At 35.1% G+C, this 26,522-nt stretch overlaps 1 protein-coding gene across 1 annotated transcript; it reads left to right on the top strand.

Moving 5' to 3' along the window:
- The first annotated feature begins 142 nt into the window (after nt 1–142).
- Nucleotides 143–26,014, top strand: Azi2 (5-azacytidine induced 2). The gene is made up of 8 exons (XM_090351787.1): nt 143–224; nt 5,483–5,700; nt 7,570–7,695; nt 8,128–8,227; nt 9,273–9,421; nt 15,137–15,195; nt 21,626–21,744; nt 24,058–26,014. Exons 2-8 carry the CDS (start codon nt 5,488–5,490, stop codon nt 24,468–24,470), a joined length of 1,179 nt encoding a protein of 392 aa, XP_090207913.1. The 5' UTR covers nt 143–224; nt 5,483–5,487; the 3' UTR covers nt 24,471–26,014.
- Nucleotides 26,015–26,522: the final 508 nt, after the last annotated feature.

Here is a 26,522-nt window from a genome sequence, read left to right as displayed (position 1 = left end):
CTGGCGGGCAGGACCACGCCCCGCTTGTCGCCTCCACCGAAATGGGAATCCCTCCGCGGCGCCCCTGGAGCGGCCACCTTCGCGGGGAAAGCCGCGGGGTCTTCCAGGAAACCGGAAGCCCGTGGTGACCTCCGGCGACCCGATTTGTTTTCAGTCCGTTTCTAAATACTGGGGACTCGGAACTCGGTGGCCTTGGGGGCGGCTCCGCGGAGCCTGGGCTCAGGGTGAGTACGTCGCTGGGCCGGCGGGAGCGGTGGTTTCGGCCGCGCCAGGCCGGCCTCTTCCTGCTACAGGCCGACCCGAGTCTAGACGCCTGCCAGCTCCTGTCCCTCCACCACGGAGCGACCCGCCCTCCTCGGGTGTCCCCTCCCCGCGCATCCCCCCGCACCCCACCTGTTACCAGCCCTTCCTCGCCCTCCTCTTCACTTGTCACCGAAGCGTTTCTTTCTGCGCTCTGATTTCCCGGGGCGCCATTAGTTTCCTTTCATTCACTGCGGAGACACAGCGTTCAGACCAGAGGGACGTAAGACTAAGGCGGTACTGCCTGGGGTGCTGGGAATCTAGGAGTGACAGTAGGTAGTCCGTGTCTCCACTGTCTAAGCTGTGTTTTTCAGTCCTCTATCAGTGGTCTTTCTTTGAAGGAAGGGTAACACCCTTATCCCCTACACACAGGAACTGGGAACACTGGGGAAAGTGAAATCATACACCCAGAAAACACTAAGCTGCCCCAGACATGCTGGGAATATCCTGACGTAATCAAAGACAGTGACCCTTGATCCTTCAACATAGGAAGTGAAGTGAACTAATTTTAAAAGAAGATACTAGACTACAGTCTGGGTTTCTGAATTCCAGACCAGTGATACCATAGAGTTAATTCTGTCTTGTTTGGATAGTTATGAAAATAACAGAAGAATTCACATCCCAACTTTACCACTGTTTTGTGGTGTAACTGTAGGGAAGATACTCATCTTTTAACGAGTTTGTAAATTATTATCTTACCACATACCTAAGAAGTACGAAAATGCATATGAAAACATTAGTGGTTGGTATCTGTCAAGTGATCGATAAATGGCAAATATAATGGTGCTGAAAAAGAGATAAATCATATTCCTAGAAAAAAAAAGACCAATCTGGTATCAAAAGATAGTTACATATTTTCTAGTGGACATGAAGATCTGAGCCTCCTTAGTGTTGATCACAATGAAGACTCAAACTTAGACATTTTTAAATACTTTTAGTTAGTCCTGTTTGAACTTGTTTACCCATAAGCCTCTCTTTAGCTTCAGATATTATTGTTGTCTTTTCTCACCAACTCATTTAACAAATTGTGTTCTTGTTTATCTGTAGATGATAAAGGAATTCTTTTACATATATTTTTTATTGTAATGAATAGAAGGGTTACATTATATTCACCAGACAGAAGGTGCCTTATTTCACATACATTGATACCCTTTCTCATGTCTTGGTTCCCATTTCCCTCCCCTACCCCCGACCCTCATCTTGTTTTTTGCCCTCTCTGTCTGATTTCAAATAACCAAATGTACATATATACAATGTATCAGATAAGCTGAAATACTGTAACAATATGAGATAGCCAAAGGACCAAAAGAGAGTACATTAAGGACGACAATCACTCATTATATGGCTTTTGTTTCTATATTCTGGAGGTCCTTTCATTTAGTTTCATACTATATGGCCTTCTGTATCTAGGTTTTGTTCTATTTAAATCTCTGCTAGGAGAGCCCAGGGTTTCTACTGATTATGACAAATGAGGGAAACCATAAAGGAATTCTAAATGCAACTGGATTTCTGTAAATCATGTAGTATGGACTAAAAATTATGCACTAAAAATTATTCAGTGGAGCTAAGTAACCATGTGATTTTTCTTCTTTTTATATTTTTTAAGAAATTGTTTAGACTAAATCTAAACAATTAAAATCCAGCACTTAGTGCACTAGGCAAATATGCTATCATTTGAGTCACTCTTCAAGCCATTTTATTATTAAATTTCTTTTTCAGATAGAGTCTCTCATTAATTTTGCCCCAGCTCACCTCAAATTCGCCGTTTTCTTCTGCCTCTTAATAGCTAGAATCACAGGCCTGTGATTCTGAGGCAGTGATCCACATTTGAGTTTGTCCAACACTAGACAAGGTTTTCTCCAGCTTTTTAGAACATTCTTTAAAAGCCAGATTTCTTTGTGTCTTTATGGCACATTGCTATGGAATGTGTGTGTGTACACATTTTTTTTTGCCAATCCTGGGGCTTGAACTCAGGGCCTGAGCACTGCCCTTGAGCTTTGTCCTCAAGGCTAATGCTTGCCACTTGAGCCACAGCACCACTTCCGGCTTTTCTATGTATGTGGTACTGAGGAATCGAACCCTCATCTTCATGCATGCTAAGCAAGCGTTTTACCATTGGGCCCAACTCCCAACTCCTGGAATATATTTCTTAGTAATTTTCTTGACAGAAATTCACTTGAGCTTGTCTTGGTGCAGTGTTTTGATAATCATGAAGTTACTATCTAGTAAATATATATATATATATATATATATATTTATACTGTGTGCGTGCATGCATGTGTGCATGTGGTTCTGGAGAGCCAACCCAGGGCTTTACATATTCACATCTTAGACAATATTAGGTCTATCTTGATCTTGTATATTAATATTCAATTATACTTTTACACTTCATTCAGAAAATAAAGCATCTTGACCACTTGATCGAATATCCATGTAGAAACATTTTTTGTTGTAACAGAAGCATAAAAATAGACCTTTTGTTATAATAAGATAGACTATTGCTACTATAGCTCTCTTTGTTTCTCTGTATCAGTGGGGTTCAGAAAGGATAAAGGAGGCTGGGAGTTTGGCCTAGTGGTAGAGTGCTTGCCTAGCATGCATGAAGACCCGGGTTTGATTCCTTGGTACCATATACTAGAAAAAGCCAGAAGTGGTGCTGAGGCTCAAGTGGTATAGCTCTAGACTTGAGAAAAATCCAAGGACAGTGCTCAGGCCCTGAGCTTAAGCACAGGACTGGCAAAAAAAAAGGATAAAGGAAACTTAAGTAATAAAATCGTAGCCTACACATAACCTACTTTATTACTTTGCTAGCAGTTTTCAGTACAGAAATACATAATAACGGCACATCTGCCTTGTACTACTTAGCTATTTTCTAAGCTCTTTCTTTATAGGGCCCTACAGCTGTTAAACTCACGAGGTTAGATTTATAAACAGTAATAGTACACATTCATATTAATTAGATATCTAATAGAGGGACCGTTTTACCTGTTGTTAAACTAGACTGAATTGTGCCACTTTAATAGGCATCTACTTTATTCTACTTTAAAGTATCTTCTCCTTATAAATAAACTTTATATGCTGATACTTGATACTTTGAGTTTGCCTTACTGACATAGCCACAAATAGTGATAAATTCAACAATATAATTGGAGTGATTCTTACTGTTTTTAGAGTTGAATCCAGAGAAAGCAAAGTAAACTCCTGTAGAGGAAGAAATCTTCAAACTATTCATTATTAGGAGAAAGAGCAGCTTGTATCAAAAGAAGCATGAAAATCTGTGCCTTACTTTAAACATTCTATAGACTAGTTCATTTTTGCTCTTGGGCTTTGTTGATAGAATAGAAAATGTTCTAATTTATAGCTATGAGTTGTCATATTTCCTTCAAAACTTTAAATGGTGTTAATAAAGATTAAATAATAGGATTTGTCTACTTGACACAATATACTTATTTTCACCTGTCTTTTCTATAATGTCACTTAGACACAAACCATTTCTGTCTTGAGTTGAAAGTAATTGGAAGTTTTTAACAACAAAACGGCAAAAGCAGCCAGGCATCAATGCTTCATGCCTGTAATTGCCGCTACTCAAGGAGACTGAGATATGACCGTTGTCATTCAAAGTCAGCCTGGGCAGGAAAATCCATGAGACACTTTTATGTCCAGTTAGTTACCAAAACAGCCAGAAGTGGAACTGTGGCTCAAGTAGTAAAGTGTTGGCCTTAAACAAAATTGCTTAGTCCCTGAGTTCAAGCCCCTACGACCAGCATAAGGAAAAAAAAATTAGAAAAGCAAAAAGGTAGTGAAAATAAACCATACAATTAAAAATAGCAAAACATTTTGTTAAGTATATTATCTGACATAAAGCAAAGCACACTTTGTAGGCATCAGCCAGTACACGAAGCTGAATTTTTTGAGGAAATAACCATAGTGAAATATGTAATAAATTTCTTCTTTATATTTTAATTGTCTGCGTAACTATTTTACTTTGAATTCTAACTCAGTCTCTTTACCTGTAAAGTTCTCAAATAAATGATGAGCCATTTTTATTTCAAGCAAGGAATAGTTTTCAATAATCATTAAATGCTAACTAACATATAAAATTGTGAAGTATTAGGCTCTCACATGTGACCAGCAACCTTTTAGTTTTTTTGTTTTTTTTTTAAATGAGGTTGTAAAAGGTTTCAGCTACTCCTTCTCCTTCCATAGCATTTCCCCCCCAGGATTCTGAAGTAGAGAACTAATTCGGAATTTAATAACAAAAGCAAATGTAAAGAGCAAGTATACTTTTTATTAACTAATAAGATAATTGATTCTCAATGGTTTTGTGGTCAAAATTTGATTTGAATTCTTTTCTGTCCACTCTTCATTTACTAATCAGTGTTAAGAACTTCATAAGTAGTGATGAGGGACATAAGATTAAATAGACATATCCTGTAGTTTCATGGAGCTTAGGTTAAACAATTGGTAAAGGAAGAATACAGTATACATTAAAGCATATATAATATGTCATAATTCTTCTAGACATGAGAATGCTAAGATTGATGAAGGGAAGTATGTAGGCATCAGATGTTCTTTCAGAGGAAAAGATACTTCATGTGGCACAGTTATGTGTATATGTTCCTTTTCTGGTAGTGGATGATGTTTGTGTGTGTTTTTTTAGTAAATCCTCAATACTCTTAGCACACTTTTTATAAAATTTTATAGAGCTCTCTCATAGTAAATAATAATTGCTGGAGATATGGCTCAAGAGACAGACAGTACCAGGCCCTGAATTCAAGCTTTGATACCAGTAAGAAAAAATAAAGTGCATGAATGGATGGAGTGGATGGATGGACAGACGGACAGACTGACTATAGCTATCAGTCATTTAAAGTTCTTGAGCTTCCATGATGTGATGTTATTATCTTCTTGAGCTTCCATAATGTAGTGTTATTACCTCATGTTATTTATTTATAAATACTAAGATAGAGATTTTAAACATCTTTCCCTGAATTCTATAGGTAAGAAATACTAGAACTTGGATTAGAGCCCAGGTAACCCTGCTCTTAACTATGCTATGCTGCATCGAAAAGAAAACAAACATTTAATCATTGTTCTGATATTCACATTTTTCAAAGTGTATCTTTTCTCTTGTTCATTATTTAATCAGACATTTATACTTTCCATTTTTTCTTTTAAATAGCTGCCATGGAAGCACTAGAAGATGATATATGCATTCTTAATCATGAAAAGGCTCACAGGAGAGACACAGTGACTCCAGTGTCAATATATTCAGGAGATGAATCTGTTGCATCACATTTTGCCCTAGTTACTGCATATGAAGACATCAAAAAGCGACTTAAGGATTCAGAGAAAGAAAACTCTTTTTTAAAGAAAAGAATAAGGCTTTTAGAAGAAAAGGTAATTTTTCTTTTGCTTTTACTTTTTATGACAGAATAATTCAAAATATTTGAAATTTTAAATATTTTCTGTCTTCTGTGGTTTTTACTAACTTTCCAAGGACACTTCATGATGAATTCCTAAGTAGGCTTTAAACTTGTGATTTGCTAGGCAAATATTTGTAAAAGAGAGTTTAACAATTTGAAGATGTATTCCAATTTTCTTTTTTTTTTTTCCTTTGGTTGTGGGACTTGAATTCTGGGCTTGGGCACTGTCCCTAAGTTCTGTAGCTCAAGGTTACTGGTTTACTCCTTGGGCCTCAGACCACTTACAGTTTTTTGGTGGTTGATTAGAGATAAGAGTTTCACGGACTTCCGGAATTCTGGAATTCAGGGCTGGCTTTGAACCTCGATCCTCAAATCTCAGCATCCTGTGTTGCTAGGATTACAGGTGTGAGCTTTTTCATTCTTTTTTTCTAGTATGTTACCATCATAACTCTATGTATCTGATTCTGAAATTACAAATCTATAAGAAAGTGACATACTATCACAGGAGGATGTTTCTAGATTATTTAATAAGTTCTTCCATATTCTCTTTTGTTCAACCTGTAATAGGAATAATGCTTATAAGTAGTAATGTCATTTATTTTTTCATGCAGATGTTAGCAGTTAAAAATGTTATGAACAGATAAGCAGTGTAGCTGTTTATTTATTGAGAATTCTTCCTTGATTACCTATTTACTTTTGAGTTTTAAATTTTGGTATTTGGTGTGTTTTTTTGTTGTTGGTTTTTTTTGCCAGATAAATTTACATTTGCTTCTTAGAAATAACACCTTCTACAAAGGGTAAAGGAAATGAGTTCATCGGCCTATAAATTAATTTTTCTGTATGAAAAGACTTGAAGACGTAACTTGGTATAGAGTTCAAATTATGTAGGACAGGAGTAAAGATGGATTATAAAAATGGTCAAAACTGGGACTGGGAGTGTAGCCTAGTGGTAGAGTGCTTGGTTAGCACGCACGAATCCCTGGATATGATTCCTTGGTACCACATACACAGAAAAGCCAGAAGTGGTGCTGTGGCTCAAGTGGTAGAGTGCTAGCCTTGAGAAAGCTCAAGGACAGTAGTGCCCAGGCCAAATTCAAGCCCCAGGATTGGCCAAAAAAGAAAAAAACAAGTGCCAAAATTTCTTTTTATTCATACCAACTTTAATAATGGTTAAACAATTCTGTAATATATTGACTAATTTGTAATATACTGGATAAAGTGAGAGAAGGTAACTTTTGAAGTTCATGGTTATGCCTATTTTAAAATATGGTAGAAAAACAGGATTTGGCTGTCTACTTTGTGACCAGTAGTTCTATACCAGTTCTTGAATAATACATGATTAATGAACTAGCATGTCTTCCTTAAAAAGTTCAGTCTGGCCAGGCACTGGTGCCTCACTCTTATAATCTTAGCTACTAAAGCCGTTGAAGATCTGAGGATTATAGTTCAAAGTCAACTGGACAAGAAAGTCTATTGAGACTCTTTTCTCCAGATAACTACCATCAAAAAGCTCAAAGTGCAGATATGGCTCAAGTGGTAGTGGCTAGCCTTGAGCAAAAGATCTCAGGGACAGAACCCAGATCCTGAGTTCAAGCCTGACCAGCACCAGAAAGAAAAAGTTGAGTCTGATGCAACCAGACACTATTTCTGATCATGGAAATCAAATATTATAGAGTTAAAAACCACCTAAGCACTTCAAAAGAACATTATATTCTGGTATGGCTTACTCTTACGGTAGGGTAACAGTGATTTATCAGATACTGATGAAAGTATTTATGATACTTTAATTGTGGAATACTTTCTAAAGTTTGTTTTGTTTTGTTTCCTAATTTCATACTATTAGCTTGTAGGAGCTAGACAGGATGAAGAGACTAGTTCTGTAGGACGAGAACAAGTAAACAAGGCCTATCATGCATATCGAGAAGTTTGCATTGATAGAGATAACTTGAAGAGCAAACTGGATAAAATGGTAAGTTGGTTTGAAGAGAATAACACTTGAATATTATAGTGGGGTTTTCTCTTTTAAAAAGCTTTTAAGTTAAGAAAATCATATTTTCATTTATTAAATATTTATTAACGTACATTCAAGGCAAAGTGCAATTTTAGCCATTTTATTTGCAGCATATTTCCGTATCAAAATATGTTATTTAGAAATTTACATCTACTATCACTAGCTTACTTTGCAATAACATGACATAGTAGATTTAGTAGATGTGTTAAAAATAAAGCCAGTGAATAATAATATCCTACATTAGAAAAAAGGAAAGATGAGTAGGAAATGGAAATCATTTTCATATCTTGTTTTTAAAGACTAGAATGAGGGTTTTGTTTTCAATATTTATAATGAACATATTACAAATTTTATATTGAATGTAATTTGGCATTTTCCCTACTTAACTAGAATAAAGACAACTCTGAATCTTTGAAAATTTTGAATGAACAACTTCAATCTAAAGAAGTAGAACTCCTCCAGCTAAGAACAGAGGTGGAAACTCAGCAGGGTATGCCACTTACTTGTTATAAATTCTAACCAAATACATTTTTTTCATTGTGTACTATATCCACCATTAGTATCTTATTTTAAGTCCCATTTTTGTTTTAGGCTAATGTTAATTTTTCTGTTCTGCCTTCACACCGTATGAACTTCTTTAGCCTTTCTTGGCTCCAAATTGTACTTTTCCTAGAGATAATGATTGGATTTATTCAGAACTAGTTTGTGATGACATATAGAAGGAGTGGAATCCATCCTTATGAATACTTCTGCTCCACTGGTATATTCTTGCTGGCTCACTTTGTGCAACATTTGCCTAGTTAAATCATGCAGTAGTATCAGTTGATTTTCTTCCTTTCCTTTCATAAATTCTTAAAAGGTACAGATGAGATGCTGATGTGAAGTTGGGAGTTCTAGATAATATTCTGTTGTCATAATTGTTCTCACCAGAAAAGTAAAAAATAGGCATCTAAGAGTCATTTTCATAGAAAATTGACATGATATATCTTCCCATAATTGGCAGAGGCTTTTTGTTGATGGAAAATGCAAAGTATTACATTAAAGATAAAGTAGTATCCAGGTATATGAGTTTCCTAGTAGAGTGTTATGAACAAGATTATTTCAGCACGTTTGTTAGGTCTGTTGGTCAAATTTTGTACTGTGATGATACTGAGATGGAGCATTAGCTGTTTAGTTTATTCACTTCATTGTTTTTATAACTCAACTTTGGCTTATGTAATGTTGATTATTGATCTGTCAAAATTTTTGTATACACTGAAAAAATGGTATTTTTTTTTAAAAACTCCAGACAAATTTATACCTAAGTAAAAAACCAGAGATGGGATGATTAATATATTCTAAAAGGTGGCAAGGTATCTTATGCTTATTGACATAGGTCTTTGAAAATATTGTTTCTTTTTTCAAAACTCTTAGTGGTTATACATGTTTTATATTCTTTTTTCCTATTATATACATTTTGCCAGCATTTTTAACCTTTCTAGAATTGTAATCACTATACAAGGCAGATAATGATTTTGATGTCCATCCTCTCGTAGTGATGAGAAATTTAAATCCACCTTCAGCAAACTGGGAGGTAGAAAAATTGAGCTGTGATCTGAAGATACATAGTTTGGAACAAGAGCTGGAATTGATGAGGAGAGAATGTAACAATCTCAAACTAGAGCTACAGAAAGCCAAACAAACGGTAATACAAAATTATTCAGTTCATTATTCTTTTTTTTTGTTGGTCATGGGACTTGAACTCTGGACCTGGGAACTGTCCTTGAGCTCTTCAGCTCAAGGCTTCTGCCCTCTCCCCTAAGCACAGTGCCACCTCTGGTTTTCTGGTGATTACTTGGAGTCACACAGACATTTTAGTGCCTGGGCTGGCTTTGAACCATGACCCTCAGATCTCAGCCTCCTGGGTAGCTAGGAGTTCCGGCGTGAGCCACTGCACCTGGCTCATTGTTCTTTTAATTAATTAATTAATTAATTAATTAATTAATTTAGTGGGTCATGGAGCTTGAACTAGGCCTGGGCCCTGTCCTGAGCTCCTCAGCTCAAGGCTACCCCTGGGCCTGGACACTATCTCTGAACTCTTTAGCTCAAGACTATTGCTCTACCAAGCCCCACTTCCCATTTTCTAGAGGTTAATTGGAGATAAGAGTCTCAGGTCCTTTTATGCCTGGGCTGGCTTTGAAGCTTGATCCTCAGATCTCAGCCTCCTGAGTAGCTAGGATTACAGGCGTGAGCCATTTCGCCCAGCTTTCTTTTAAATATGTAGGATCTTAAAACAATTACAACAACTCAGAAAGGAAATGGTCTCATTCCCTGAAAGATTTAAAAAAAAGTCATTTGATCTTCCCCTTTAATCATTTGTTATAAACTTGACACTTAGCCTGACATCAAAAAAAGTATGTAATTTAAAAGACTAATTTTTAAAAGGCTTATTAGACTAATACTTCATCGTTCCTCAGGTGGCTGAGATAAGGATCAAGGTTCAAAGCTACCGTAGGCAGAAAAGTCCATGAGACATTTATCTCTAATTAACCACTAAAACAAAGCCAGAAGTGGCACATGCACATGTGCTTGTTAGATTATTATGATGGTTCTTTCAGACTTTCTTTTTTCATATATTTTTTATTGTAATTAATAGAGGGTTACATGATATTTGCCAGATAGATGGTGCATTAATTCCCATACATTAATACCCTTGGTCTCACATGTCTTGGTCCCCATTTCCCTTCTCCCCACCCCCACCCCTCATCTTGTTTTCCCCCCTTCCCTATCCAATTTCAAATAACCAAATACAAATATATCCGATATATCAGGTAACAAAGTGAGATACTGTAACAATATGAGATAACCAAGGGACAGCAAAAGAGATGAGAGATAACATAGTACCTTAAGAACAACAATCATTCATTATATGGCTTATGTTTCTACATCCTAGAGATCCTTTCATTTAGCGTCCTACTATATGGCCTTTTGTATGAAGGTTTTGCTCTATTGCAAATCTCTGCTAGGAGAGCCCACGGTTTCTACTGATTATGACAACTGAGGGAAACCATTGAGCCTAAGTTCCTTTGAGTCTGGCTTACTTCACTTAATAATGATCTTTTCTAAGTCTTTCCATTTCCTAACAAATGGGGCAATGTCATTCTTTCTGACAGCAGCATAGAATTCCACTGTGTACAAATACCACGTCTTGTTGATCCACTCATCAACTGAGGGACATCTAGGTTGGTTCCATATCTTTGCTATAGTATCTTTCAAACTTTCTTTCCTTCAGTTTCCTTCCCCCCCCCCCTTTTTTTTAATCCTATCCAGTTTAAAGAATTCTGAGGTTTTAAATTTCTCATTTTATATAACTTAGTAGTAGGACTAATTAGACATTAAAGACCTATACTTCAGGAGCAGCTTTAACAGCTAACAGTTTAAGAATCTACAAAATCCCAAGTCTGACAAGCTGCTGTTGGTTATCTTAAAGTCATTGTCTTAAAATACAGGATGCTTCTCAGGTCCTTAACAAGAGTCTGTTTACTAATACTTTACATTTGGTTCTATATAAGCTTGAGCATAGATGTGAAAATCATGGTAATGTCCTATGATAAAAAATAAAATATACCGAAGCAGGAAAGTATGAGAGCACTGCTACAAATGGAGGATTTGAAATAGCTGTTCAAAGAAATTGAAAAACTTTGTAGTCTAGTACAAAAATAATTTCTGAGTATTTATGTATTTTGAACAAGTATAAACAGTTATCCCAGCTCAACCATTACAATATTCCACATTCCTGTGGGATGCTTCCATGTAAAAGAAGAACAGCTTCCCATATTTTCTGACTGCCAACTAGGACTTTGTACCTGAACCCCAAATATCCTGAGCTTGTATTTCTCAGAGGGGTCCATTTGATAAGAATAAACTGTTTATATGAACCACATGACTCCATTTGCATTCAGCAGTGAGAACTTGCTAGAGAGTCCCTGTGTGGGTTTGATAAGGGGAAATGCTATAAAAATGATTGTTAATTTGTTATATAGCCACATGTTTGTTTGCTTGTTTTTCTTATTTGATATCAAAAGTTGATTTTCCCAGCTTTGAACTTGAGGTCAGACACACAGCACCATTCTTTCGGATACTTCCTGCATCTCGTTCCATAAGCCCAGTTGCCATAGTCACCAATGGGCCTTTTTAAAAATAGGCGATTGCAAGATTTACACTATGAAGCTCTAGATAATTTGTCAGTATGCACATTCTATTTGGAAACAGTTGATTTTTCAGCTTTTATGCACCATTCATGGACATTCAGTGTAGAGTAGGAAGCATTATCATGAACTCATGGATATGTGGCTCACAGTTGTTTTGTTTTTTTAACTGCAACATTAGGAACATCATTGGGCATTTTAGAGAACTTTCTGTGGACATTAAAGCATTTTTTTCATAAAGATTAAATTTGTGTATGTAACGCAGCACATAGTGTTCTCATGTAAGTAATTTTACAAAAAATAAAAACACTTTCTATTAGAGTAATCTTACAAGTATCTGTTGGATGTTTTGGGTAGTTTTACTCTTTTCCACTAGGTGGTGCTAAGGAATAACTTTGCTTTAGTTTAAATCTGCCATAAGCAACCAGCTCTTGGAAGGGCACTTGTATTGGTAGACAAAGCTTGCCATTATCTCACTTAATAGCATTGGTCAGTAGTGATAAATTAATTCTGAGCTGCATAACACTGGCTCAAGCTATTAGCACTAAGCCTCCTAGCTATTTAGAAAGCTGAGACATGGAGGATCAAGGTTTGAAACCAGCCTGCGTAGAAAAATCCTCAAGATTCTATCTTAAATTCATGAGTAAAAATACCAGACTGGAGGCATAGCTTAAGTAGTAAACTGCCAGTAGTGAGCTAAAAGCTGAGTGAAAGCTCTAGGCCCTGAACTCAAGGCCCAGAACCAGCATTTAAGGGCAAGGAGCTTGGCCTAATGATAGAGTGCTTGCCTAGTATGCAAGACCCAAGTTTGAGTCCTCAGTACCACATACACAGGAAAAAACTGGAAGTAGTGCTGTAGTAAGTGATAGATCTCAAGCCTTGAGAAAGCACAAGGACAGTGCTCAGGCCCTGAGTTCAAGCCCCAGTACAGGCAATAATAATAATAAATAAGTAATAATTCTAGATGATATAAAGGAAGAATATTGAAAGGGGAAAAATGATATGACCTTTTACTGTTTATTCATGGTGATAAGAGACTATGAAGTAAAATATTTCAGTTACTATAAAGAAATGAACCAAGTAAGTAAAGAATTGACCTGATAACTTATCAAGACTGATAAAGAGTATATACTTTTCAGTTCTGTCTTACAAGTTTTCTGGTTAGATACTCTCAGATGTGGGAATCTGAGAGAAGCCAGATTATAATATTATAATAATTTAATAAACTTATTTATATAGCTATAGTTACAGATGCTTTTTAAGATGGTACATTCTTTGTATCTTCTGTATGTAATGCCATCCTACGTGGAATATGGTGTCTTTTGTTTTTTAATGTCAGTGAACACAGCGTTTGGCATCAGTAAGCTCAGTTTCAGAAGTATATCCTCTAATATCCCAATGAGAAAATCTAAAGCAAAGAAGTGTAAAGAAACACTGGCTCAGTAAAGTGGAGTTGGTATAGAAGGAGTCTTTGGTCTCTAGTTACTATAGAGATTCACACTGTGTTATTGACTATTCAATGTTTTGAGTTCAATAATATAAGAACCTGTATAACTTGAACTTTGTTTCTCATGAGTTTGCAACTATGGCACTATTTGTGCAACTCATATTGCACAAGGAAGCAGCTGTCTTAAGAACATAAAAAACTCCATTACTGGCTATGAACAGTCTTTGCAAATTAAATAATCCCTTTATGTTTATTGCTGATTTACATTAGATTTTTCTAAACTGTTGGGCAGTAGCTAGAAAAAGATTTTCCTGTTCACCCTCTCAAATTTAAAAAATAATAATAATTTTACTTTAAAAACAAACTTTTCTGAGTCTTTAACTCCTATTTCCTGAATGAAGAACAGAAGTGTTTTTGTTTCTTTGTACTTCAATCTTGTTATACTAAAGCAAATCCATGCTAAAATTTTCATGAAAAATAAACATTTCTTTCCTTAGCACTGGTGGCTCATGCCATTTAAGAGGTGAGGATCTCAAGGGTTGTGATTAGAGGCCTGACTGAGCAGGTCCTTTAAACTTCATCTCCAAAAGGATCAGCAAAAAGCCAGGCTGGAAGCATAGCTCAAGTGGTGGAGCACAAGTTAAACAAGCTGAAATGAATCCTGAAATGAAAAACTGAAAAAAAAAAAGAGGGAAATTTCTAATAAATAATGCCTGCTTACACATACCCCCAAGGAAAATACTTCTTAAATTAAAGTCACAGAGAAACTAAAAGTGGTCTGAGAGGAGTAATATTTTTTAATTTCAAATGAAAAGTAGAAAATGCCCAAGAATATATCTTCCTTATTAGTGGTAAATATCCCCAGCTCATGAGTGGGCCAGTTTGGTTTCCCTTTCTTTAGGGAAAAGGAGCAGTTTGTTGGGGTGGTAAAAGTGTAGAACCCTAACTGCTTAAACTTTTACAATGTAAAGGATTTTACTGTTTTAATTTTCCAAATGCAAAATACCTTTACAGTGTTATGACATAATTTAGATTATATAAGGAAAAAAGTGAAATTAAATTGTTTTCTTGGCTTATATTGGCCTTTAGTACCAGAATTAGTTCCCATAGTGTTCATCTTAGCTGAACAAGTGTGAATTAGCTTATATATTGAATTCATTATGCACATCTTTTAAAGGTTATTTCTGTTATACCTACAATCTAAACTACTGAAACTTAAATGTATATAAGTACTATTAAGTCCTTGCCACAATTAATAGAGATATGAACAAAAAAATGGAAGCGTATTAAGGATAACTTATTAAACATTGCAAGTTGAAATCCTAATGTTTTGTGAAGTCTGCTTTTATATTTGGAGGAGGAAATAATTCATGATGATTTTTAATAGCAGTAAACTGATTCACTTTTTTTTGTTTTAATACAAAAACTGGTATCAAAAAAATTCATATTTATTTTCATGGAATTCATCCCATGAACATAGTAAATGTTACATTTTTTTAAATATAGGCGTTAGGTTAATTTGTTATTCTTAACTAGATTCTTACGCATTTTACAAGTTCTTTTACATTAGAGCCATTTATAGAGAAAGTAAAATATCAATGCTGTTAAATGTCATTTAGAAATATTTGGGATAAGGCAGTACTTCATTAAAATTGAGTATGAAATTCAGTTTTATACTAAATGATTATAGATGTGTATTTTGTAAAAGTTGAAATAACTGTGGTAATGTTTCAGTTTTTGAACTTTATTTTTAAAACAAATGCAGGATTCATCTCAGGAAGACAATCAGAAGAACAGAGATTTCCAAAGACTAAGCATTTCCAGGTATGTACAGTCTTCAGCATTAAAACTAGACATGCTTTCTTCAACAGTTCAGTTCTGTGAGTATCTACATTGCTATTATGATTAACTTTCAAAACAAAGTAGGTACTATTTGGATATTGATTATTAATCTTTGATCATAATAAGTTTAATAAGTAAGCAATAGTTACATACATACACTAGTAGAAAAGCATATATTTTGTTCTCAAATTTTCTAAAAATTGTTACATTTTAATTTTAAAAATTAACCACATGGAAGTTTTTTATAATATAAAACTTTTATCCATGGAGAGTTATATAGTTCCATTTACACTAATATCCTTTTTCTTCAAGACAAACTTTGTAATCTTATTCTTTGACACACGATGAAATTTGAGAACTTTTCCTTGTTAGCAGTCAGAGTTCATGTGTAAATTGCCTTAGATACCTACTTTTACCAAAAACCTGCTTAAGAAAAACAGTGAATTAGGGAAAACAACTTGAGGAACAATTTGAGCTACTCTTTTTAAATCGGGTCCAGCAACCAACCCCTCCCCTCCTCCCCAGTTCTGGGGCTGAACTCAGGGCCTGGGCTCTGTCCTTGAGCTTCCTCAAAGCTATTACTCTACTGCTTGAGCTACAATACACCACTTCCGGCTTTTTTGGATAGGTGGTACCAAAGAATTGAACCCAGAGCTTTGTGCATGCTTGTCAAGCACTCTACTAGTAGGCTACACTCCTGGCCCCCAGCAAACATCTTCTATAAAACAGCAACCGTAACTATTTAGCCTGGCCTTAGTCTCTGTTGCAACCATTTTCTTGCTGTTTTAACTTGCAATCGTGACCTCAAAATACATTTAGTACAATGTCATGCAAACATTTCCTTAAAGGCAATCTTGGTTAAAATGATCTTTTCTCCTATCAATTTCAGGTTTCCCTTAGTTTTACTTGTCATTTCTATATGCCAGTTCAAGTCATTTTGGTAAAGAATGAGGGAATTGAGATACTAGAATCCATGGATGAAATGCAAGGGCTGTATAGTATATTAGCTATGCCTGGTATAAAGTAGGAATGGGCTTCCATTGATGGGAGATTACATAATGTAGGTTATTTCTACTGAAAGTATCTTGAAAAGTTACTTGCCTGGAAAAAATATCTTTGAAGGCATAGGATGACAAGAGAGAACAGTTTTATAAAGAATTGCTTTAAATTCAGTTTAATAGTTAGTTTGTGCTAAAACTATTACAGAGGGTTTGGTATTAGGTTGCGCTGTTGAAATAAAGCTTGTTGTTTGATGGATACTCACTTGGTGCATAAGTACACTTGTGAATTCTTACAAATTGATTCTTTCTATTTATCACCTGTGAACAGTGCGAACTGCAAAACTGATTAGGTTAACTTCTTAGTAGGTATCCAAATTTGTAGCCTATCTTGGATAAATATCATATGTACATTTTGACGTTAGCTTCGATCCAAATTGTGTTTTTCCTTCATCCCGTCATATACATATTTTCAGTTTGTAGTCCTATATTTTAGTAATCTTTTTAAGTTATCTGATCTCTTTTGGTGTATTGTTTTTTGGTTAGTTTTGTTTTTGCTTTTTTGTACTTGGGTTTGAATTCAGGGCTTCACACCTCTACCACATGAGCCACTTTCCCAGCCCTTTTTAAATTAATTATTTCCAGAAGTAGGGTCTCATTTCATGCCTGGGCTAGCCTGGAGTGTAGTCTTTGCCTTTCTCCTTACCATGTAGCTGGGATGGCAGGCCCATACATACCACTAAGCTCAACCATAGATTGAGAGCGAATAAACTTTTTGCTCCAGTTGGCCTCAAACTGATTCTCATATCTCCACCTCTCACGTGGGAAGAACTGCAGGCTTGAGCCACCAATCTAGCCCTCATCCATTTTTAAATGCAACAGTTCAGATAATAAAGTTTACTGTATTAAGAAGAAAAGTGTACATGGTAGTATTTCCATAAAACTACTAACTAAAGGTGAAGGTATTTTAAAAAATTGTTTGGAAAATTCCCTTTTTAAAAAAAAAAATCTCTAACACATGCCAGGCAAAAAGGTAATACTAAATTGTTTCCTTAACATAAATCATCCTTCCTTTTTTTTTTTTTTGACAGTCATGAGGTTTGAACTCAGGGCCTAGGTGCTGTCCCTGTATTCTTTTGTTCTTTGGCTAACACTCTACTATTTTGAGTCACAATTCCACTTTTGGGTTTTAAGTGGTTAATTGGAGATGCAGAGAAGCAAGTTTCATAATATTTAAATTAGAGGTGGGAAATTTACCCTGGAGGACTGAGAAGCTTGTGTTGTTGGTAGTCTACATACTCCTAGGTGCTTGGACAATGACAATAACAATAAGAAAACTTTCCTAAAAGTGATCCTGAGAGTGATCAGTCATTAGACAGGACAGGGAAAAGCTCCCTTTAAAAAACAACCTTGTGGCCGGGAGTTTGGCCTAGTGGTTAAAGTGCTTGCCTAGCATGCATGAAGACCCGGGTTCGATTCCTCGGTACCACATACATAGGAAAAAGCCGGAAGTGGTGCTGAGGCTCAAGTGGTAGAGCTCTAGCCTTGAGAAAGTCCAAGGACAGTGCTCAGGCCCTGAGCTCAAGCCCAGGACTGGCAAAAAAAAAAACCTTGTACACTACTACAAGGTCTACATAAAGTGTAAAACTGTCTACATAGTTGACCTACTTGAGAGAATGTGGATGAAGTGCCTAACATATAACAAATGTGCAGCTACAGTTACAGTTTTAAGTTTCAGTATTCTAGTGTTTATGTAAATAGATTTTGCTGGTGTTCTTCAAGCAATAGTTTAAGTTCACAATCCTCGTTAGTAAGCTAGCATGAAGTAATAGTCTATTCAGTCTCAAAAATACTTGGATAAAACACTAACTCACCAGAGTTTTGGTGAACCTCACTAAAAATTTTATGACAACTTACCTTTAAAAATCTCAATTAATGGTAGCAATATTTTGTCTAAATAGATTCAATTTGAGAAACTTTTTTACATACTTGGGATAGCATAGTCCTTGAATCTATATAGCTGGCAGCCCTAACTACAGTTACTTTATTATCCACAAGAGGGAGAACTTATACTTTGTAATATTTGTTAGTTTTTTATTCAGTTTATATGACATTAAGGATAGAAGACAGACTTTATGTCAATACCAGTGACTTTTTTTTTCAACTTAATCTAATTTTTTGAGCAGTTGCCATTAAACTGGATTGAAAATTTTAGGTTACTGTTTTCTAAACACATTTACAATTGTTTCTCTTAGCTTAGGTATTTTAAATGACTAGGTAGTCTTAACATTTCATTATCCAGACACAATTGGGGTATTCCATACACAGTCTTGGGATATTTTATTTTCTACAATACAGATACTAATTTGCCATCTCAAAATTGCCAATAAAAAACTGTTCCTAAATTGCATTATTTGTATCATGCACAAATCATATATAGGAATTAGCACATGTACAGAATTTGTACTCACTTTCTTGGGAAGCATGCCTAGAATTGTACCAAAGAACCAACAAAATTCTTTACAGTAAAGCAGATGTGAAATATTCATTTAACAATCACCTGGTATGTTAGGTAGATATGGTTACCTGATTTCTGTGAATTATTTCACACCTGTCAAACTCCTGCAAAAGCTCTGTAATTTCTAATATACAAAATATTAACTAGTGACTTTTTTTTTGCCAGTCCTGGGTTTTGAACTCAGGGCCTGACCACTTTCCTTGGGCTTTTCCTCGAGGCTAGCACTCTACCACTTGAGCCATAGCTTTTTCTGTGTATGTGGTACCAAGGAATTGAACCCAGGTCTTCATGCATGCTAGGCAAGCACTCTACTACTAGGCCAAACTCCTGGCCCACTAATGACATATATAATTCTTACACAAGCAGATTTTTTCTCTAAAGCATTATTGTGCTGCTACATTAAAGAATTAAAATCTGAGTAGGAGTACTTTGACAAAAGTAGGTGAAATTTAATCGTAAGTAATTCAAAGTATTTGTTTTTAAATGCACTATCGCTTCTATAGTGACTATATTAGATTTCGACATGCAAGAGCTATCCCTTTGAAATTTTAAGTTTTTATTTATAGCTGGATAAAAATTTGAAGGACATCTACGCAAATGACCACAAACAAGGTGATACTAAAGCAACCAGCTCAACTATGTTCATTGCAGCATTATTACCATAGCTAAGATATGGAATCAATCCAGACGCCCCTCCATAGATGACTGGATCAAGAAAATATAGTGTATGTACACAATGGAATTCTACGCTTCCATCAGAATGACATCGCCCCATTTGTAAGGAAATGGAAAGACTTGGAAAAAGTGGTATTAAGTGAAGTAAGCCAGACCCAAAGAAACATAGACTCCATGTTTTCCTTCATTTGTAAAACAGTTTGTCCACTATTTTCTTTTTCTTTATTTGCCAATCTTGAGATTTGAACTCAGACCCTCACTGTCCTTGGGCTTTCTCTACCACTTGAGCCACAGCACCACTTCCTGCTCTTTCTGTCTATGTGATACCAAGGAATCAAACCCGGGGCTTCATGCATGCTAGGCAAGCACTACCACTCGACCAAACTCCTGGCCCCTATCTGTGATATTCTTAGCATAGGATCACAGTATCTCAATAGCAATGTGGATCTGAAAATATGAATGATGCTTATGGGAATAAACTCTTTAAGAATTGGAAGCAAGAGGGTTTTCTTATTGTACTGTTTGCAGTTGTTCCCCCCACATACACCCCTTTGGGTTTATTCTGCATTGTCATTGATTTTTTTATTTCTGTACCTTTTGTATATGTTTATCTGATTTGGAGACTAGAAGGGGGAAATCACAGAAATGTAGGACAAAGGGTGAAGCAATGCAACAGTGATACTAACTAGCCACTATGTTGGAAATGAATTTTACAACTTGGGGAGGGAGGAGGGTAGAAAATGAGGGAGGGGGCAACACTGTTCAAAAAGAAATGTACTATTGCCTTATTTATGTAACTATAATCCTTCCGTATATCACATTTACAATAAACTAAAATTTTTTTTTAAACATTGAAAGGCTGGAAACATGATTCTCAGTGGCAAGGCACTGCTTTTTACCTAGCATGCTCAAAGCCCTGGGTTCAATCTCCGGAATGTAAAAAAATAAAATAAAATAAAAGAGCATGAATGTGGCATACATGTTTACTTTGGTTTCTATACTACTAAAATTCTCTTGATAGGTAGTGTTCTATAATCAGTTATTTTATTTGCGTTGAAGATTCATTTAGTTGGCAATTAAGAACATAAGAAAACCATGAATGTAAGAATACTTTTACAAAATAAAACCTTTAAAAGCACAGAAATAACTTAGAATTCTTGGTGAGGTAAAATGTTTTTAATTTTAAAAATGAGAGGTGTATCTTTGAGGTTTTCATTTCATTTCATGTAATCCCTGTAGCTGTAGCATCTTTCTCCTTATGAAGAAATCATCTGGCTCTCCCTGTCTTGTGCTGTCTGTCATATCACATTGTTTAGAACCAACAATATGAGACAGCCCAGTCAAACATAAAGAATGTAATGTATGAAACCTAAATTTTATTTTAATGTAGACTTGGTATATATATTCAGCAAACTGATAACATCATTTCATTTCACAATATAAAAATAATCTAAAAGATAAATTGAGAATTTTATATCCATACCTGAATGAGTGTAATTTTATTGTTGATCAGATTTACAAAGAAAGAACATATTCCTTTCTGCTTAGTAATTATAGTGACACCATTGTACATTACAGACTGTAGTCTTGATTCTGAGAAGAGCCCTGTAAGAATCTAAGCAGTAATAATATAGTCACTATAACCTGTTTAAAGTAGTTAAGTGCTTGAAATCAGGAATGTTCTTAGGCCTTTTCATTTACCCATCCTATCTTTCAGTTGTTTACATCATCATGAAAAAAACTTCAACAGAATGATGCTAAATGAAAGGACCTCTAGGATATAGAAACAAAAGCCATATAATGATTGTTGTCCTTAATGTACTATGTTATCTCTCATCTCTTTTGCTGTCCCTTGGTTATCTCATATTGTTACAGTATCTCACTTTGTTATCTGACATATTGGATATATTTGTGTTTGGTTATTTGAAATTGAATAGGGAAGGGGGGAAAACAAGATGAGGGATGGGGGTGGGGGGGAGGGAAATGGGGACCAAGACATGAGAAAAAGTATCAAGGTATGTGAATTAATGCACCTTGTATCTGGCGAATATAATGTAACCCTTCTATTAATTACAATAAGAAATATATGAAAAAAACAAAAAAAATGGAAAGTCTTGAAAAAAGTAGTAATACAAATTTGCTTATTTCTATTTTAAAATTTTCCAGTTTATCCTTAAAAGGATAAGCATTAACTTTTTTAAAACAAAACATTTTATTGTAGTGATAATATGCAACATACATACTGGGAATTGAAGAAAGAAATGTCTAATTTACATCTGGTGACTCAAGTACAAGCTGAGATACTAAGAAAATTGAAAACCCCAACTGGAATCAAGAAAGGCAAGTCAAACTGTTCAAAGAGCAACTAGCTCTTATCAAAATCTCATCAAATGTGTTTTCATTAGTGCAAGTGTGCATATAGTATGTTCACAGCCCTCCCATTCTCTGCTCTAGTCTCATGCTGGTCAACTTCACACATAAAGGTGTTGCTGATGTGTTTTTTCTTCAATACTGTATTCTTTTCCCCTTGTGGCTTTCCTCAGCCAAGTGTTGCTTATGTGTGTAAGACTGAGGTGTTAAGTTTGTTCTAGTTGACCTTTTACCACAACTGCTTTGTATGTTTTTAAAAAGAAATGCCAAAAGCAATTGTTTCATTTCAGTGCTATAGAAGATACCAAAGACAAAGATGTAGCTTTTCAAGTTGTTTCCAAAACAGTAACTGTGATTCATTTAAGTTGTTTGAATTTTTGTACACTTTTTTTTTCCTAAAAAAGATAGCTGAGATAAGCAAGGTGCATCCCCCTTCTATCTTTCAACCAAACAAAGATTTTCATTGATTTGACTTATATTTTACTGCTTGACTGACTGAACTTTCTGTATTTTGTGTTTTCTGGAAGTGGATACTTGACAAAGCTATTTTTTTATACCCTGGAGAATAATCAGGGCATTTGCACATAGTACTACATAGTAGGTTTATTTCTAAAAATTGTGTACCATGAATTTGAATGTCCTATCATTTACTCAAGAATTGAATAAAATGAAACATGACTTTTAAAAAAAGTAATTGTTACTATACTTCACGTTTTAAAGAAAACACCAGAGAATTCTTTTATAAATAGTTCTTCTGAGGAATATTTAAAGTTATACATTAGGTAAATTTGAATTCAGACTTCCTTTCAGTTTTTAGAGAGTTAGTTACATATGAGTTAGGCAAAAGAATACTGTGTTGAGAAAGCATGGCTTAAGTGACAGTTCATTTCATCCTTGAGTTTTCTGAGGTCAGTTACATGTAAAATATAGTGAGTGTGTGTGTGTGTGTATGTGTGTGTGTATTCTATGTGGATGGTAGAGATGAAAGATGGCCAAGCTGTTTCGGAGCATTACAAAGATTAAAAGAAAAGCTCTTACAAAAAACACATGGTTCACCTTTCTGTTCCTTTTTAGCTGGTTAACAACACATCTTATGCTTTGGATGATAAATCTACATTTCCATTGATAGTGGGGAGTACAAATTTATTCTTTAGTAGAACTACTTGTTTTGATTAGATCACTGTTTTCCCTGACCCACACCAGAGCTAAACATTATTATATCCAGTTCTCTCCACCCCTGTGGAAACAAGCAAACAAAGTAAAACCATACTATTTTATTTTATAGTTCTGCTTTCTTTCTTCTAAAATCAAGCTGCAGTTATTTACTTAGCCATCCTTGTTGCACTGGAAGTGCAGAGGAGACACACCCATATTCAATGTGCTGGCTGTAGCTAAACTAACAGTAGCTAATTTTCAGCAATCTTTATTCTAAGTCATTGTCTATGTATGAAGCCCTTTATCATGAACACTTTTATCACTTTTTATTTGACCAATATTGTGACCACAGCAGAATTTACATTTGCTATTCTATGTATTTTCTAGTAAAATTTGCAACTGATATTTAAGCTACTTTAACCATAAAAGCCTCTGAATGTTGACTCAAAAGTTTCTTAAAAACTTTACTTTCGTAGACCCTTTTATAGATGGTTTCGATTTTTTTTTAGTAATATAGTGTTTTTGCCGGATGCAGTGGCTCATGCCTGTAATCCTAGCTACCCAGGAGGCTGAGATTTGAAGATCACAGTTCAAAGCCAGCCAGGCACCGAAGTCCGAGAGACTCTTATCCCCAGTTAACCACCGAAAATCAGAAGTAGCAATATGGCTTACAGGGTAGGGCGGTAAGGACAGCCTCCAGGACCTAGAGCCACATAGCCAACAATAACAAATATGTACATAATATCCTATTTTTAAATGAAAATATACTGAAATCTTAACTTTATTCCCACTGGCATAACTGATCTGTAAGCTTTCATAAGCCACCTGTAGTGTAGGGCCAAGAACAAGATCTGGTAGCTTTTGGTTTACAACTTTTTTAAATATGTGATTTTTTTTTTCACTTTTAATAGTTCTGTGACATGATAGGATTTCCACATCCATTTAACAGACACGTATCACCTGGAACACTTGAGAGTGAGCTTAATTCAATGGTGTCCCCATTGAACATACTAATTTGTAAAGGTTAATTATCAGTTCTAGAATTCAAATCAGTGGAATACTGTTGTATTTTTATGGTCGATGCTATGAAAACTGACACCCGCCTTTTTTTTTCTTTCTGTGGTTTAGCCTATGCTCCAGTAGGATGTGCTGAAGACCTTGGAAAAGACAACACTAAATTACTCGTGACGAATTTCACAGCAACATACAGAAGACATCCCCCTCTCTCACCAAATGGCAGATCTATTGGTCATATTGTATCATCCCCTTTACCAGGAGATATAAAAGTCTTATCAGAGAAAACAGTTCTCCAATCATGGACAGATAATGAGAGATCCATTCCTAGTGATGGTACAGAATTTCAGGAGCACAACTCTTATGGCAGAAATTCTCTAGAAGACAATTCTTGGGTTTTCCCAAGCCCACCTAAATCAAGTGAGACAACATTTGGGGACATTAAAAATAAAACTTTGCCGTTACCTAACCTTCCACCATTGCATTACCTGGATCAACATAACCAAAACTGCCTTTATAAGAATTAATTCTGAAGAGATTCATAATTTGATTACAAAACCACTTTCAGTGGTTCTTTCAAGAGATTATTTAACAAAATTGGTTTTGACTAAGAAGTTGCAGAGTTCTTCAATATGTACATTTGGACATACTGTATGATAATATGTAACTGATTTTCCTGTATGATAGAGCAACCTCTAGCTCCATATTCAAGAAATCAAAGTATAATACTATATAAACTAATAAACCTAAGGTTTCAAAAAGACTTCTTCCTTTAATAACAACTTACAATTTTGCTTCTTAAATAAAAATGGAAAATAAAATTTCTAGCAGTTTTATGAAATGAAATGCTAAAAACCAAAATAAAATGAAGCCTTTTTAGCAATAAGAAAAACTGCATGCTTGATGAGATAGTATAAAGAAGCAGAAGGTACTGTGAATAGGTTCTATTTCTGTTGTTTATAATACGTAAATAGTGGATAAAATATATAGGTTATTCTATCTCCACTATTTCAAACCACTTTTAGTCACAAAGCAGATAAAAATTTTAGTATTATAATTTGAACTCTAAGACTTGAAATAACCATTGAAGCCAACTTTGTTGCAGTTCGTTCAATCTTAAAGATTGAAATACTGTGACATATGTTTAAACTAATATGTAACCCAGCACTCAATTAGAGTATATCACTGGTTTCAGTATAGTCTGTCCTTTCAGTGGTCCATAATGAATAAGGGTAACTGAATAAATAATTTGCTATAAAGAGAATACAGCTGCTTATTATGAAGAACAGGTAATAGGTTACTTTGTTTGGATGTTATATTTGAGAAAGCTATTTTTAATAATTAAAAGTTCCCTTGTAAAACTACATTTTGTACTGTATTGATATTAACGATCATGAAATATCCCAAAATGTATTCTGGCAAATCATTTGTAAATAAGGAACTATCAAAGGATGGCTTCAATTGGAAAGTTCTGTAAATTCCTTCAGGGTAGAGGTATTAAGAATATCAGTAATAATTATTTGATTTATACACTGGGATACTCCTGGAATGTAGTGTTTAATACAAGAGTACTCAATCCATTTTATAGGCATTTTCTTATTGTCTCAACTTGGGAGTGTCTCACGTTTTATTACTGAATAGCATACATAGATGTTCACTATTCACCAGATTCTGTTGTCTGTTACCTTACTTCACTCATTCAAGCTTGTCTGTGATTGAATTGATACCAGATGCTGGAACTTATTCTGACCAGTGTACAAGCTGACTCTAGGGAGTACAGTCTGCTTCCAAGTAATAGAACAAAACCTAATATGCATAAAACAAGTAACAGATTCTAGGCATTAGCTGAAGGAAGCAACCACCTGTGTAATAAAGCAACAAAAACTATTTCTCATGTGGCTGCATAGACTGTGCATTATCTCTAACCTCTGATGTAGCAAGTTATTGGTTCACCTTTTTAAAAACCAAGATTGGAAATTTTTCTTTGTAAATAAAGTTTTATGGAATAGCTTGATGTTTTAAGCAGTGCTAAGAAACTGATATAATTAAAAATATTGATTGATGTTTTAAACAGTGCTGAGAAACCGATTTAATTATTTTTCTTTGAAATGGAAGTGGATGTAAAATATTGCCCTGGCCTTATATATTCCAAGTTCAGATACTAAGACTATTTGTTGTTTTATTATTGTTTAGAGGGAACAAATTCCCTCTCAACAATAGAGTAATGACACCTAACATTAGTGAATAACATTCTTGACAGTTTATAAAATGTTAAATGATACATGATTCTATAGTTAGAAAGATTAATTCAAAAATTTTATCCCACTAGAATTTTTGCATAAACATGATCACTTCTATTCTCATTCAGATTCAAAATGAAGCTTAATGATTTAAAATTAGAAATTCAATATTGATCTCTTTCACATTCACTGAAACTCATTCCACAGAGCTTTCCTTAGAAATTTCTTTAATCTTGAGAAAACTCTTGCAAGATAATCCATTTCAGCAATATAAAAAGACACAGCAAAAATTAAAGTCACCTTCCTCTTGATCCCTTATAAGCCTGAGGTAACACATGT

Source organism: Megascapheus bottae, chromosome 18 (genome assembly GCF_031878675.1).
Source record: "Megascapheus bottae isolate mThoBot1 chromosome 18, mThoBot2.hap1, whole genome shotgun sequence".
In the NCBI taxonomy this organism is placed as follows: Eukaryota; Metazoa; Chordata; class Mammalia; order Rodentia; family Geomyidae; genus Megascapheus; species Megascapheus bottae.
The sequence above is the reverse complement of the archived record's forward strand: the minus strand, read 5'-3'. Positions and strand labels throughout refer to the sequence as shown.